General features: G+C 48.6%; 2 protein-coding genes across 3 annotated transcripts in view; both read right to left on the reverse strand.

Moving 5' to 3' along the window:
* Positions 1-12,830, reverse strand: part of LOC119450786 (mediator of RNA polymerase II transcription subunit 30) — a 164,350-nt gene that overhangs the window by 19,912 nt on the left and 131,608 nt on the right. For both annotated transcript variants that reach the window (XM_049666236.1, XM_037714287.2), the window contains exon 4: positions 11,748-11,864. In XM_049666236.1, the coding sequence (XP_049522193.1) occupies positions 11,748-11,864 (117 nt within the window). The remainder of the gene's footprint in view (positions 1-11,747; positions 11,865-12,830) is intronic.
* On the reverse strand, positions 4,735-5,972 carry LOC125944852 (tigger transposable element-derived protein 6-like). Its single transcript, XM_049666237.1, has one exon. The coding sequence runs from the start codon at positions 5,902-5,904 to the stop codon at positions 5,173-5,175; it is 732 nt and encodes a 243-aa protein (XP_049522194.1). The 5' UTR covers positions 5,905-5,972; the 3' UTR covers positions 4,735-5,172.

Here is a 12,830-nt window from a genome sequence, read left to right on the forward strand (position 1 = left end):
ATGCAAACGATGCTGACACGAGCATTATAGAACATATTTAGGGCCGTATAAAGGTCAACCATTCGAACCAATCAGTTTGGCATCATCTGAACAACTGTAGCAAGCAATACAAGAAGAGTGGAAGTGCCTTTACGGTGGCACTGCCCTCACGGAGGCTTCCTACAGGTCCCTGCCTCAAAGAACGGAGACCACCACTGCGATGGCATGATGCGTTATTAGGCCACCTGATACACAAAACTGAAAGGACGAGCAAGCACTAGTGTGATGTTACAGTAAAACCACGTTCATTTCAACTTCTGATGACCGAAAAAAAAAACATCTCAAATTAACCAAATATTGGATCATCCAGATTATGAAGAGACAATAAAGAAATGCTTACTCATTGACACACTTTTATTTGCTGAATGTATAGGCAAATTCTGTCTGTGTACGGGTGCGCAGCGATGCCCCTTACGCATAGTTAAAGGGCATAGGCGTTCAGTCGGAGCATTGGGCGGTTAACCGGAACGGTGGGCGGCATTTACACTGCCCCCCACCGTGAGGAGAACCCTGCCCTGGTCATAACACATACGGTAAAAATGTAAAAAATTTGCAGCGGTAATCGTTTACATGTTCAAAGGAGTAAAATCACAGCCCATCCGGCACAAACAAACAGGCACGTATAGCAGCAGCTGTTTAATAGCTCACAGATTTGAAAGCAGAAAGTGCTGAAAAAAGGACAAAGAATGCAACAACGCAGGCACTGCTGAACACTAGTGTCCTGCAAGTTATGAACCAAGAAATTATCCAGAACATGGCGGTGAACCGCCTTTATGACTAAACACTTCTCTGCTTCAACAATGGGCAGACATAAAGTGGCTCTCTTTTTGCCAGTCAGTATGCTAGCAGATGCTTGTAACGCTATTCAGGTAGCAACATTTGCTGCTTCTTTCACACACACTAGGTTTTACCCCAGAGAAAGCCCTGCAACTTAGGAACACCCCTGATTAAGGGGGGAGGAGGGGATGAGAAATAACTTTTTTGTTTCTTGGCCAAAAGGGATGAAATTTGGCACACACACTGCACATTGCAATAAAGAGACAATCTAAAATTTCATTAAGATATCTTCATTAGTTTTTGTTTTATAAGAATTTATAAGTTCCTTGCTTGTGGAAAGCCTGGCACAGTAACGAAACATGGTAGGGAACTGGGAATACAGTCATACCTCGTGAATACGTAGTCAGGCGGGAACGACATTTAGATATGCACCAAATGATGTACAAATTAACCGCCAATGCCAGTTTAGAGGCTACTTACCGGCTGGAAAAAAACTACGTCACTATGCTCTCAAACACATGCACTCAGACAGGCTTCATTTGCCGGTAGGCAGCAAAAAACTGGTGATCTTCACTTGCCGCCGTGGTGGCCTTGCCACAACAATTGCATCTTCGAACTTGATAACGCCGCAAGCCAGTTTGTTCCTGAGGCCCTACTTACTAAATTAACAAGCACGGTGTAACGCGTGCACAGGTAAACATAAACACATCTTGCTTGATGACCGCAGAAACTCGCTGTCAGAACGCTGAGTAAGGAGGCGCGACAGCAACAGCGAGCGTGCCGTCTCTCTCCAATGTGAACTAGACGTCGAAAGCACAGTGCATATGAAGCTACCGGCACTAGTCGCACTTTGTCTGCAGATCCCTTTGAAGATGACGCCCGCGCGGGCACCCACTTGTTCCACGTCGCAGATCGCTTTCAAGATACGGCCATGATACGGTGCTTGCACGTCCGCCGCCGAAGTAAACCTCTCCCTTTCTCGCCTCCACCGCCGTGCCTAGCACACGACAGAAGCAGCGCGTCTCTGCCCCACCTCTTCCTCGCGGGCGCGAGATTGAGTCGGCTGACCCTCGCAAGCTTTCGCTCGCACATAAAGTGTACGGCCCGTGGCGACGATGTTGCCATGTATGGACTTTATATGGAACCTCAAATCGACGTCCACAGTGACAGCAGAAATGCGCGTCGCAATAACATGTGCTTCTGCGCGGTTACTACTTGAATTGGATTCGACGGCGACAACGAATTCACACCCCCTACCGGCGGCTTCTTCGCATTACCGGGAGCTAATCTCGAAGGCCATGCTTTCGTGTGCAGCAATCGGCAACAGCTGTATGAGCAGGGAATACGCCACGGTGGCCATGTTTTAAGTTCACTATCGCTGGCGAACGTCTGCGCACATGAGATTTTACCGATTTTGTGCCTGTGCGTGTAGAACAAGAAAGGAAAATAGTATGCACTAACCATTTCGTGGGCAATAAGCGACTACGGCTTAAGCGGTCAGCCAATACATGAGGTTCAATGGGGGCTGGGTGGGGGAATCCTTGCGAATACGCTTAAACCGCAATTACACATTAAGTGAGTACGTATTAACGAGATTTGACTGTACTTTGTATGTTTGCCGAAATGTCTTTTCTACATCAAGACAGTGTTCGATTTTTTTATTAGTGCCCTCATAATCTTTTGCTCAACATGACATGCATGTGATTGTTTCACTGCCTAAATCCATGTAGTTATTGTGAAATAATAAAATAATGAAAAGATAAAGGAACATTTTAAGACTATCTTGATGTGCAGCACAGTTTATGGATCACAGCAAAACAAACTGGATCAAAATCGGTCCAGCCATTGTTGTGCTATGCTTTCCACGAGTGAGGTGACCGACAAAAAAAATACAGTCGAACCCGGGTATCTCGAACTCGCCAAAAAACGTTTATTAGTTCGATATAGGGCATAATTCGATATAGGCCCGCTATAGGATTTGATGATGCAAAGGCACATACCAATAAGAAAAGTACTTTATTAATATGGTGGCTTACTTACGTGCCCTACTTTGGAACAAAATACAGTAAAACCCCGGTGATACGAACCCGGCTGGTACGAATTCCGGTGTGATACGAATTCGTAACATTCCCCGGCCGAAATACATTGCTCACAATACGAAAAAAATCAGCTGTTCCGAACGTGTTGCCGCGCCGCTACGGATCATACGAACGCGTGAGCAACAGCGGCGGCGGACGAGCCAGCGGGGCCACCGACACAGCGGGATCTGGGCGGGATCCATAGTCGCCAAGCAACCGACTACGTCACGCGGCTGCGCAATCTCTCATTGGTCCCCACGTCGAGCGGACCGGACCACATCACAGCCTAGCCGATGCTTAGCGAGAAAGTAGACGAGGATCGCTGCTGCAACGACGACCGAGGCGCAGCAACCCCGACGGTCAAAACGCTCCCTGCACTCAACGTGCTCAGGCATTCAGTGGCGTGCGAAAACATTCCCAAGATCACGTGCGCGCACTTATAAGCCTTTCAGAAGGCGATCGTTGACGATTTGGACAAGAAAACGTCCCGTTGATACGTTTTTCAAAGGACTGCGAAAAAAAAGAGAGAAAAAAAAAGCCGCAGTTTCGCCCGAAAGGTGAAGCAACGGAAACGCAGCAGCAGCAGTGAGCGAATTGACCTTTGCGCTGTCTCTCGCTTCAACGCGAAAAAAAAAAAAAAAACGCGAACTAAATGTCGAAGGCATAGCGTATACGAAGCAACTGGCACTAGGCTCACTTTGTCAACATCGCAGATCATTTTGACGATAAGGTCCGCGCGGGCGTGCACTACGCGCACGTCGCAGATCGCTTTCAGGATACGGCAGTAACGGCACCCGCGCGGGTGCGTCGTATCTGCAACGTGCCGGTCGCTTGTTGCAACTTACACCGCGCACCGACAATGCTTTCAGCAGCGCGCCAAATCACGTGGCGGCGCCTCCGACCGGCATTGCTCCGACACCGCCAGAGAGCAAAAGCTTAGGCGAGACCCTCAACGCCGTGCGGAGTAAAAAAACAACCGCGGCGTCACGCCAAGGTCGCCGTTTCTGCGTGGCGCTGGAACACGCGTGTACGTGCCGACGTCTCAGCCAACGCTGCGGCTGCAGCGCAGAGGGAAGCAACGGCGGAGGCCCAGTTCGGCCAACGCTCGCTTCAACGGCAGAAACCAAAACTTCAGGGAGCGGGCTAAGCGGTGCCGGGCCGGCTGGAGCGGTGGACGCGCACGGAGACAGTGGAAGGTGAGGGGGCTACGAGGGTGTTGAGAGGAAGGGCGAGGGGAGGTCAAACCGCTTCCCTGCCGCCCTCCTCCCTCACCTGCGACGGTCCCCGCACGCGCGCGCGCCCGTCGCCTCTTCACAACCACAATCTCGCTCTTTCGCCGTGCGTGCGCCGCCAGCTCCCTGAAGTTTCGTTTTCAGCCGTTATTGTGAAGCCAGCGCGGGCAGTTTCGTGGCCCTCGCTCAATATATGCTTGCGCGCCGCAATATTTCACTAATCGCACCGTTCGTACATCGTGCTATGGTGCACGAATATTTCAAAAATAAGTCCTTTTAATTCGAACAAATTTTTGGGCCCCTGCGAGTTCGAATTACCGAAATTCGACTATACATGGAAGTCAATGGGATTTAGGTCGGGACCGCGAAAACGCGACGTAGCAGCCGGGAAAACGCAGCAGCGAGGAAGGTATCAATGGGATTCCACTATTAGAATTTTTTTCTGGTAAAAATAAATTCATTTTTCTTGATATTGTGTATGTTTTGATGATACGAATTTCGGGTGATACGAATATTTCACGCAACCCCGCGAGATTCGTATCACCGAGGTTTTACTGTAGTCCTGGATTTTTTTCTGTTTCAGCGACTTGCTGCCTGCGACAGCACGCACGCCTCCACGTTGTCCAACGAGTCGGAGCAGCTGAGGCCGCAACCTTCTACATTCACGCAATAGCGCCGGACCAACGCAAGTGCACTAATCACTTCGGAGGATGTAGGCAACGGGCCATCATCAATTTCCTTATTGCTGGCTCATGGTCGGCACGTCTGCAACGTAGTCTTCATCTTGTAGCTGGCCCATGATGGCGACATCATCGTCCGCACTGACGAACTCGTCGAATGTCGATCCGTCGATAGCACCCGGGAACTCTGCTAGCTCGCTCCAAACTACGGCGGAAACACCTGCGGTGTCTTCAGTGCTGTCATCGGAATTTGGGGTGTCATCACCAGGCATGCGGAAGCGGGCATGCCTAAAGCAGTTCTGGATTGTCTCCTTCGTGACATCTGCCCACGATCTACTCAGCATAGAAAGAGCTCCTCCACGCTTTTCAGTTTGCTCGGTAGGTAACTGGAAGCGACAGCGCATTTCGAAAACACCGCGGTGCCGTGCTTTTCCCGATAACTAGAGGTCGAAGCTTTTTCAATCCGTCTAAATTAGCTGCCAACAGCACAGACACACGTGCTTTGTTTGCCTTGCCGCCGCAAGCCTTGTCGCCCCGACATGCAAGTGTCTTGTTTGGCAACATTTGCCAAAATAGAGCGGTTTCATCCACATAGAAGATATCTTGGGCTTGATATCTTGCTGTGATATCTCGCCAATTTTCCTCGAGCCATTTGTCTACGCTGTCCAGGTCCACCGCTCTGCTTTCACCCGTAACAGCTTTGCCAACGATGTCGTGCCGTTCTTTGAACCATTGGAGCCAGCCGGAACCGCCTTGGAAATCATTCCTGCCAAGCAAGAAGGCAAGGTCCTTGGCTTTCTGCTCGATCATTGGGTCGGACACCGGGATGTTTCGCGACCGAACGTCCACAAACCATTTAAAAATGGCCACTTCGACATCCTCGTACACAGCAGTGCACACACGTTGGGCGCCACGGGCACCTGGCCTTTTGTCCGACTTGGCCCTGATGTCTGCCTTGTTCTTCAGGATAGTACTCAAGGTGCTCCTTGGAATCTTGTACGCGGCGGCGACGTCGGACTTCTTCTCACCGCGCTTGACTCGATTTATGATTTCGAGTTTCGCAGCGAACGGCAAATTCTGCTTCTTCGCACAAGCCATGACGACAGAGCGCCAAGAAAGTTCACAGAGCGCCAACAGGCAACACCCCCAGCACGGACCATGCTGAATGAGGACTCGAGGAAAAGAGGCAGCAGCAGGCACACAAGCATAAAGAAAAAATGGCGCTCACTTGTACCGCCTCTGCGCCTCGGAGAAAGCACGACGGCCTCTGATTGGCTGTAAGCGGTGCGAGCAGGCCAGGATCATATTTTGCAGGGGGGTGTTCGCCCGTGCACAGCCGGGTCTAAACCACTTTTTCTAGGGTGGCGCCGGCAGTTTTCCCCGCCACCGCGAGGGAAAGCCAACTTGCTGGGGCACTTTTGAGGCACATGGAGTTTGATATATCGGTTGTCGTTGCTATTTTCGTTCGATGTAACAATAACTTTTGCTATAAATTCTCAATGTAAATTTACCGTGTTTAGAAAATGTTCGATATACGGGATAATTCGATATAAACGGGTTCGATATAGTCGGGCTCGACTGTATTAACTTGGTTGCTGCTAGGCCTTAACTTGGTTTAACTTAACTATGCATGTAGGGAAGGTATTCTTGAACGATCATTTTGGAGGTACCTTCCCTTTCACCACATTTCACGTGACTAGCACTGGACATGTCAGCGCCTACGTGCAACAGCGTTCCTGGTATGTCACAAACGCAGGCCGGCTAACTAAGGTTTGCACAGTGCCAAAAACGCTGTTGCTTGCTGACGCCGAACACTGGAGACTAGTCGCTCGATATCTAGCGAAAGTTGACACGACTAGGCGCAGCCCCTTTTATGGCAACACGGGCGGCGTTGGCAGCAGCTCTGTGCGCTGCATCGTTGGTACTACTACAATTTCTTTCTCTCTCTATCTCGCTCTCCTTTTCTCTTTCCCTCTCCCGAGTATTGCGCACGCCGCGCGCATGCTCTCCTTCCTTCTCTTTAATGTCCCATGTCAAGGCAACATGTGCACGGCACGGCACACGCCGCTCGGCGAGGTGGTTGCTAGGCAACTCAGTGACGTCATAGCTCGGCGAGGTTATGCGACAGCAGGCGCTACATTTTACGGTTAGCTAGAACAGCTTCACTGGTAAAAGTGGCCATTTTTAAAAACTGTAACAAAGCAAAAGGAATAAGAAAAAGCATCTCTGATTACTAGCATGAGACGCTGGAAATGAGAAGGCAGCTTTGGCATTCTGCACAGTTCGATAAGAATGCGCATCATTAAGTGCAGATATTGCGTGTGCGACACTGTCAGTTTAAGCAGTGTTCCGCAAATTTAGTTTGGAGTTATTAGGCTGTATGTGCACTTGCGACCTTCCACCGTTCGTACCAGTGTCTGCACATACGAACTTCATAGGCATTTGCAGTAGTTGCCGCGGCTGATCGCCCGAGAAACTGAACTCCGCTTCGTACGTGTTGCTTTTAGTTTAGCCCCTGAGCGTGATCGCATGCATAATCTCTATGTAATAATCTACGGTAACAAACATATCAAGGGCGAGCTTCCCATGACGGCATGCCACCCAACCCCCCACTGGCTAGGCCTAACCAGCGTGCCTCATCGGCGAACAAAGTTGTGGCTTGGTGCCGCGTGAACGAAATGTGTTGCCATGGCTGTATGGCACATGGAAAGTGGAAAAACCACCTTGATAACGAAAGTGAGGGCCCGGGCAACACTCGAATGATGGCAATTTGGTCCGCGGTAGCCATGTTTTCGACCCCATGCACACGTCAATCAGTCCGAGAAATTGGATGACACACCACTGCGCCTGAAATTTCGGTCGCCATCATATTGAAAAAAAAAATTACTACTACTTTGTCTGCTTCATGCGAAGACCGCAGGGATTTGGACATTAACCTTTCAACGTTAGTAAATTTAAATGGATCCAAACGAATGCACGCTTCGATTCTCAGATATGCGCGGCTGCTTGGTCTACATGTTTTGCATATGTGCAAGGCTTAAAAATAATTGTTTTGGTTATACAGTCAAGTCCCGCTACAACGAAATTCACAGGACACGCGAAAAATTTCGTTGTGGAGGAACTTCGTTGACGCGAAATTAGTATGTATGTACGTACGCCAAACGGCAAAGCCACGGACGAAACCGAAACCATCGTTTGGGAAATCTTCGCGATGACGTGGGGGCAAAGGTTGAGACGTACTGAAGGCCATCAATAAAGTGTCAACTTCACGAGAGAATGCATTTTGCGCCACTGTTACAGCATTTTTCGTACATTGCGGCTGATGCCTAACTCAACGCGTGTGCTTGGCCGATCGCGAAACACTCATTTTGCGGCACATGCACCGTCGCAATGAAGCGGTTTGAATTATCACAATTTCATTGCATATTTATGACAAAGTCGGCAAACTTGGCAAGCTTGCGCTTACCGGAAGTTTTATTTCCAGAAGTCGGTCAGCCTGGATTTCTTACGCTTCACGGCAAGCAAAGCCGTTACGCGAGTCTTACAGTTCGTTGAAAGAGCCATCACAATGTCATTTTCGTGGGCTCTGATAACGTCTAAGATGAGATAAAAAGGATCCATTATTTTCAAAGCAGTCGCCAGAGTCAGTGTGTCTAGCGGGCTGTCATTTTCCCCAGACGTTGACAATGTTGACAACAGCGGCTGCAGCGTGGCCGCTTTATCTTGAAAGCAATCTGCGCTGTGCACAAAGTGCACGCCCGGGTGGCCCTCACCTTCAAAGTGATCTGCTATGCAGACAAAGTGCAACTAGTTCCGGTCAGCTTTCGACGTTTAGTTCGTGTCGAAGTGAGAGACGGCACGGAGGTTCGCTCGCTGCTATTGCCGCGCCTTCTCACTTTAGCGTGTTGACACCGAGCTTCCGCGGTCATCGAGCGAGATGTTTTCATGTTTACCTGTGCGCATGTGACACCGGGCTTGGTAATTTAGTTCGTAAGCAACTGTTTGAAAGTTTATACGGCCGATAAAACTATGATCCTTAGTTCGTAACTAATCTGCTATCACAATGAATGCTTCGCCTTACGGGCGAAACTCCCATGCAGTCTCGCGCAGGTGCGTAATGACCACACGTGGCTATGAATTGTAGTGGCATAAATCGGTACTTTGAACTTCATTTCGTTTGCGAAACCCTCGTTCAAGTGGACACTCGATCATCGCAGCTTCGGAAGGGCCTTCTAATTTGACTACTCGGCAGTTCCAACTTCAATTCAGTCCCAGCTCATTCTCTAAAAGTTCGTTGAAGCGGAAATACCGAATAAAACGCCTTTGTTATGGAGAGACTTCTTTTGTAATACTTTCTATGGGCAGGTGACAGGGAATCGTAAAATCTTCGCTGTGGTGGAAATTTCGTTGTAGTGGCATTCATTGTAGGGGGATTCGACTGTAGTGCAGTACCACTTATCGTGCGGATAGTCACGACTTATGTTATAAGCAGTCTACACAGTAGAATATTTTACTCCAGAACAGGCTCATTTGATCTTGATGACCGTCAGCATGGAGGAAGGAAATCCGCCGTGCCCATAAGGCCGTTGGTCAGGCCTGTCGCTACGTGTCAGCACTGCCCACACGGGGGGCAGCACATATGGTAAGAACAGGCGGAGCATTGCGTTATCGCGGTTGCTCGGGACCTGATTGAAAGAGCAACCGCGATAACACTCAGCCTATTCATACTGCATGCTTGTCCCCCCCCCCCCAGTGTTCCTACGTCACGGTTTTGCCGTCAGCTACTCCATCATCAATCAAAACCATAGCCTCTACTTTAGCTGCACTGCCACCGCGATGGGCATCAAGATTAAGGGGGGACGCGGGGATCAGATCGCGAAAATCACGAGAAAAATCGGTTTTTGGAAACCCCGCATTTCGGTATCTGCAACGCCTAATCTACGCTGTATCAAAATGATTTGGCTGGAAACGCACTAAAAGTGCCCGAAAAAAATTAATTTGTCAGTGCGCAGGGCGAAAAAACAGCTTTAAATCGCGCAAAATCACCGCAGTTCACGGAGCCATATCTCGTATTTCCCGCCACCGAGCGCCGCCATCTTGGTATCGTTCGAAAGCTCAAAGTTTCACCGTTCCGCTTCTCAATTCGTCAGTCTTCGCCATCTTGTAACAAACGCACAAACACAAAAGAATCGCGGGTCTGCTAGAGGTAGTCACACGGGCCCTCCGATGAAAGCGGGCCTGCGATTGGCTGCCGTGCTGAATGGCGTCTTCCCATTGGTTACTGCTGTGGCAGCGGGCAAGATGGCTACCGCAGTTCGCTTCGCAAACCATGCCAGCGTCTTCACTTGACACGCAGAATTCGGATTTCTGAGAGCGCCCAGTTTAGTTAAGGATCGTCGCTTGTTGGAGAAGAAAGTTTGGACGAAGCACGTCTTCGGAATACGGAAGCGCAAGCCTCCTACGGCGAGAAAAGTACGGCGATTAGCGGAGGAGCACCCGACTGAACGTGCCGCGCTACCTTGCACCGTGGATTACGTGCCGCGCTATCTTGCACCGTGTGACTCAAGCAGCGAAACCGACAATCGCCCTGTGCCATCGGTACCGATAACGCAGTCGACGGAAGACGCGCCAACGGAAGCTCCCGCGCCTCGGTGTACGGCCACACGAATCAGCCGAGATCGTATCGACGCGGGTCGAAGGTCACCATCGCCGGCGAAGACGGTGTACTTAGTTTGATGCATCGTGCGACATGAAGACGCCGCCTCTGAGCGAGCCCCAACCGTCGACGAGCTACAGTGTAATAACCGAAAATTCACCGGACAAATAGTCGCCCGAACGGCGCACCATTCAGACGCGCCTCGAGCCGCGTTTCGCGTCAGCGGTGACGGCAGAATCGCGAGCATGCAGCGTGCGCGACTCCCTTCGCGCGATGTCCGCAACTGAACGGAAGTTCAATTTGATGTACTAGCCAGGCTATTAAATTTTCAAAGCCCACCAAATGAAGAGGCAAAGGTGCAAGAAGATGCTTGACAGCACTGATGCCAAAAATTACCGCCCTGATGCGTTCTAATAAACCTGCACTGCTTGCAAAACTTTGCAGCTCGTTTTCTCAATAGTGTTTTTTTGGTCGGTCACCTCGCTCGTGGAAAGCATAGCACAACAATGGCTGGACCGATTTTGATCCAGTTTGTTTTGCTGTGATCCATGAACTGTGCTGCACATCAAGACAGTCTTGAAATGTTCATTTATTTTTCCATTATTTAATTACTTCACAATTACTGCATGGCTCTATGCAGTCAAACACAAGTTACATGCATGTCATGTTGAGTAAAAAATTATAAGGGCACTAAAAAAAAAATCTAACACTGTCTTGATATAGATTAGGCATCTGGGCAAACATACAAAGTATTCCCAGTTCCGTACCATGTTTCGTTACTGTGCCACGCTTTCCACGAGCAAGGAACTTGTAAACTTTTGTAAATTCTTATAAAACAAAAACTAATGAAGATATCTTAATGAAATTTTGGATTTGTCCCTCTATTGCAATGTACAGCGTGTGTGCCAAATTTCAGCCCTTTCTGCCAAGAAACAAAAAAGTTATTTTTCATCCCCTCCTCCCCCCTTAAGTGCGCATGCTCTAAACACGTGTGCAAGAGCAAAATGTTCTAGCCTGCCCGAAAAACCGGAAATACGGCCGTTCATCACAGAACTGCATGGGACCAAAGTTGCGGGTGCGATTATTATGAGGGGGAAAACAAAAATCCTAATTTTCGAGAGCAATGTTTGGGGTGCACTTATTATGCGAGTGTGTTCATCACGTGAGTACATATGGTATTTTAGTTGCTTTAAATATAGCTCTGGTGCTTGTGACTGAAGCCTCAATTGTGACTGCGCAGCAGTTCACTGTGCAGTGAAAACTGTAGGCAAGGTGTACAACCCACCTCAGTGAGACGTGCCCTCTCCTCGAGGAGTGCACGCGTTGCCTCCGAAGGCTTTTTCTCCTCGCTGGGCTTGGGGTCGTCCACCATGGGCACCAGGCTCTGAAGTGTCACGTCGGGCTATGGGTTGTGAAGAAAAAAAAAAGAGAATGCTGATGCTGGTATGCTTTTTGGAACTCTATGAATGCCGCTTAAGTTGCCTCTTTAAAAAGGATGCAACAACATGCAATGATGGCAACAATGCATTGGGAAATTGAGCAGCAACACACATGCAATGAGTGACTATGTTGAACATCCTAAGCAGGTTCTTAATTTTTTAATTGTAATGTTCTGAAAACAGTATGCTAATAGAAATTAGAGGACACATAAGCCTAATCACTAGCATACAATAAATTGATGACTGACTAGGTTCATCAAGAAACCAATAACCTGTCTTGAAACAAAAGGGAAAGTTTAGATAATATAAGAACTAGGGGTGTGCAGACATCAAAATTTTCTAATACGAATCAAATACTTAGCTTTGAATATCAAATCATAGAATATTGAATAATGATATCCACATGCATTTATTAGCAAGTTCGGTTAATTTGTTATATCGGAACATTGCCACTGCATTGCCAATGTTAAAAAAGTAGACTAGCAAGCCGTTACACTAAAACATTGTGTATTTGGTTCATGTTAACTTGGAAAATTTAGTAATTCCCCCTAGTAGCTGTCCTCGCCAGCCTGTGCCTTGTTTGTTCAAATGGCTGTAATTTCAGAGGCATTTGACCCTGTGCCAGTCATTACTTGTCGCATTTCATGTCAAGCAATGAGCTGAGAATTGGGGGTGGAGCTGAGAAGGAAAAAAAAAAGTGCACCCTTGCTGTCTGCAAATCCCTGCCCCTTGCTCCTGAGAGGCTCGCTTTCTGCATAATTTATATGTTTAGTGGCTAAGTGTGCTTTACAGGTGAAATTTCGCTAACCAGCACGAAATCATCACAAAATTCCGCACAAAATTGCCCCAATATTTTTAGATTAGATAGAAAGAAATGCTAAAAACGATGTTTCTTCCCACTCTGCCAGCAATATATTCGATTTGATACG

Source organism: Dermacentor silvarum, chromosome 4, assembly GCF_013339745.2.
Source record: "Dermacentor silvarum isolate Dsil-2018 chromosome 4, BIME_Dsil_1.4, whole genome shotgun sequence".
NCBI classification, from domain to species: Eukaryota; Metazoa; Arthropoda; class Arachnida; order Ixodida; family Ixodidae; genus Dermacentor; species Dermacentor silvarum.

What these genes read in the sequence shown, in the direction of transcription:
- LOC125944852 (XM_049666237.1), bottom strand. Translation starts at nt 5,904, where the DNA reads ATGGCTTGTGCGAAGAAGCAGAATTTGCCGTTCGCTGCGAAACTCGAA.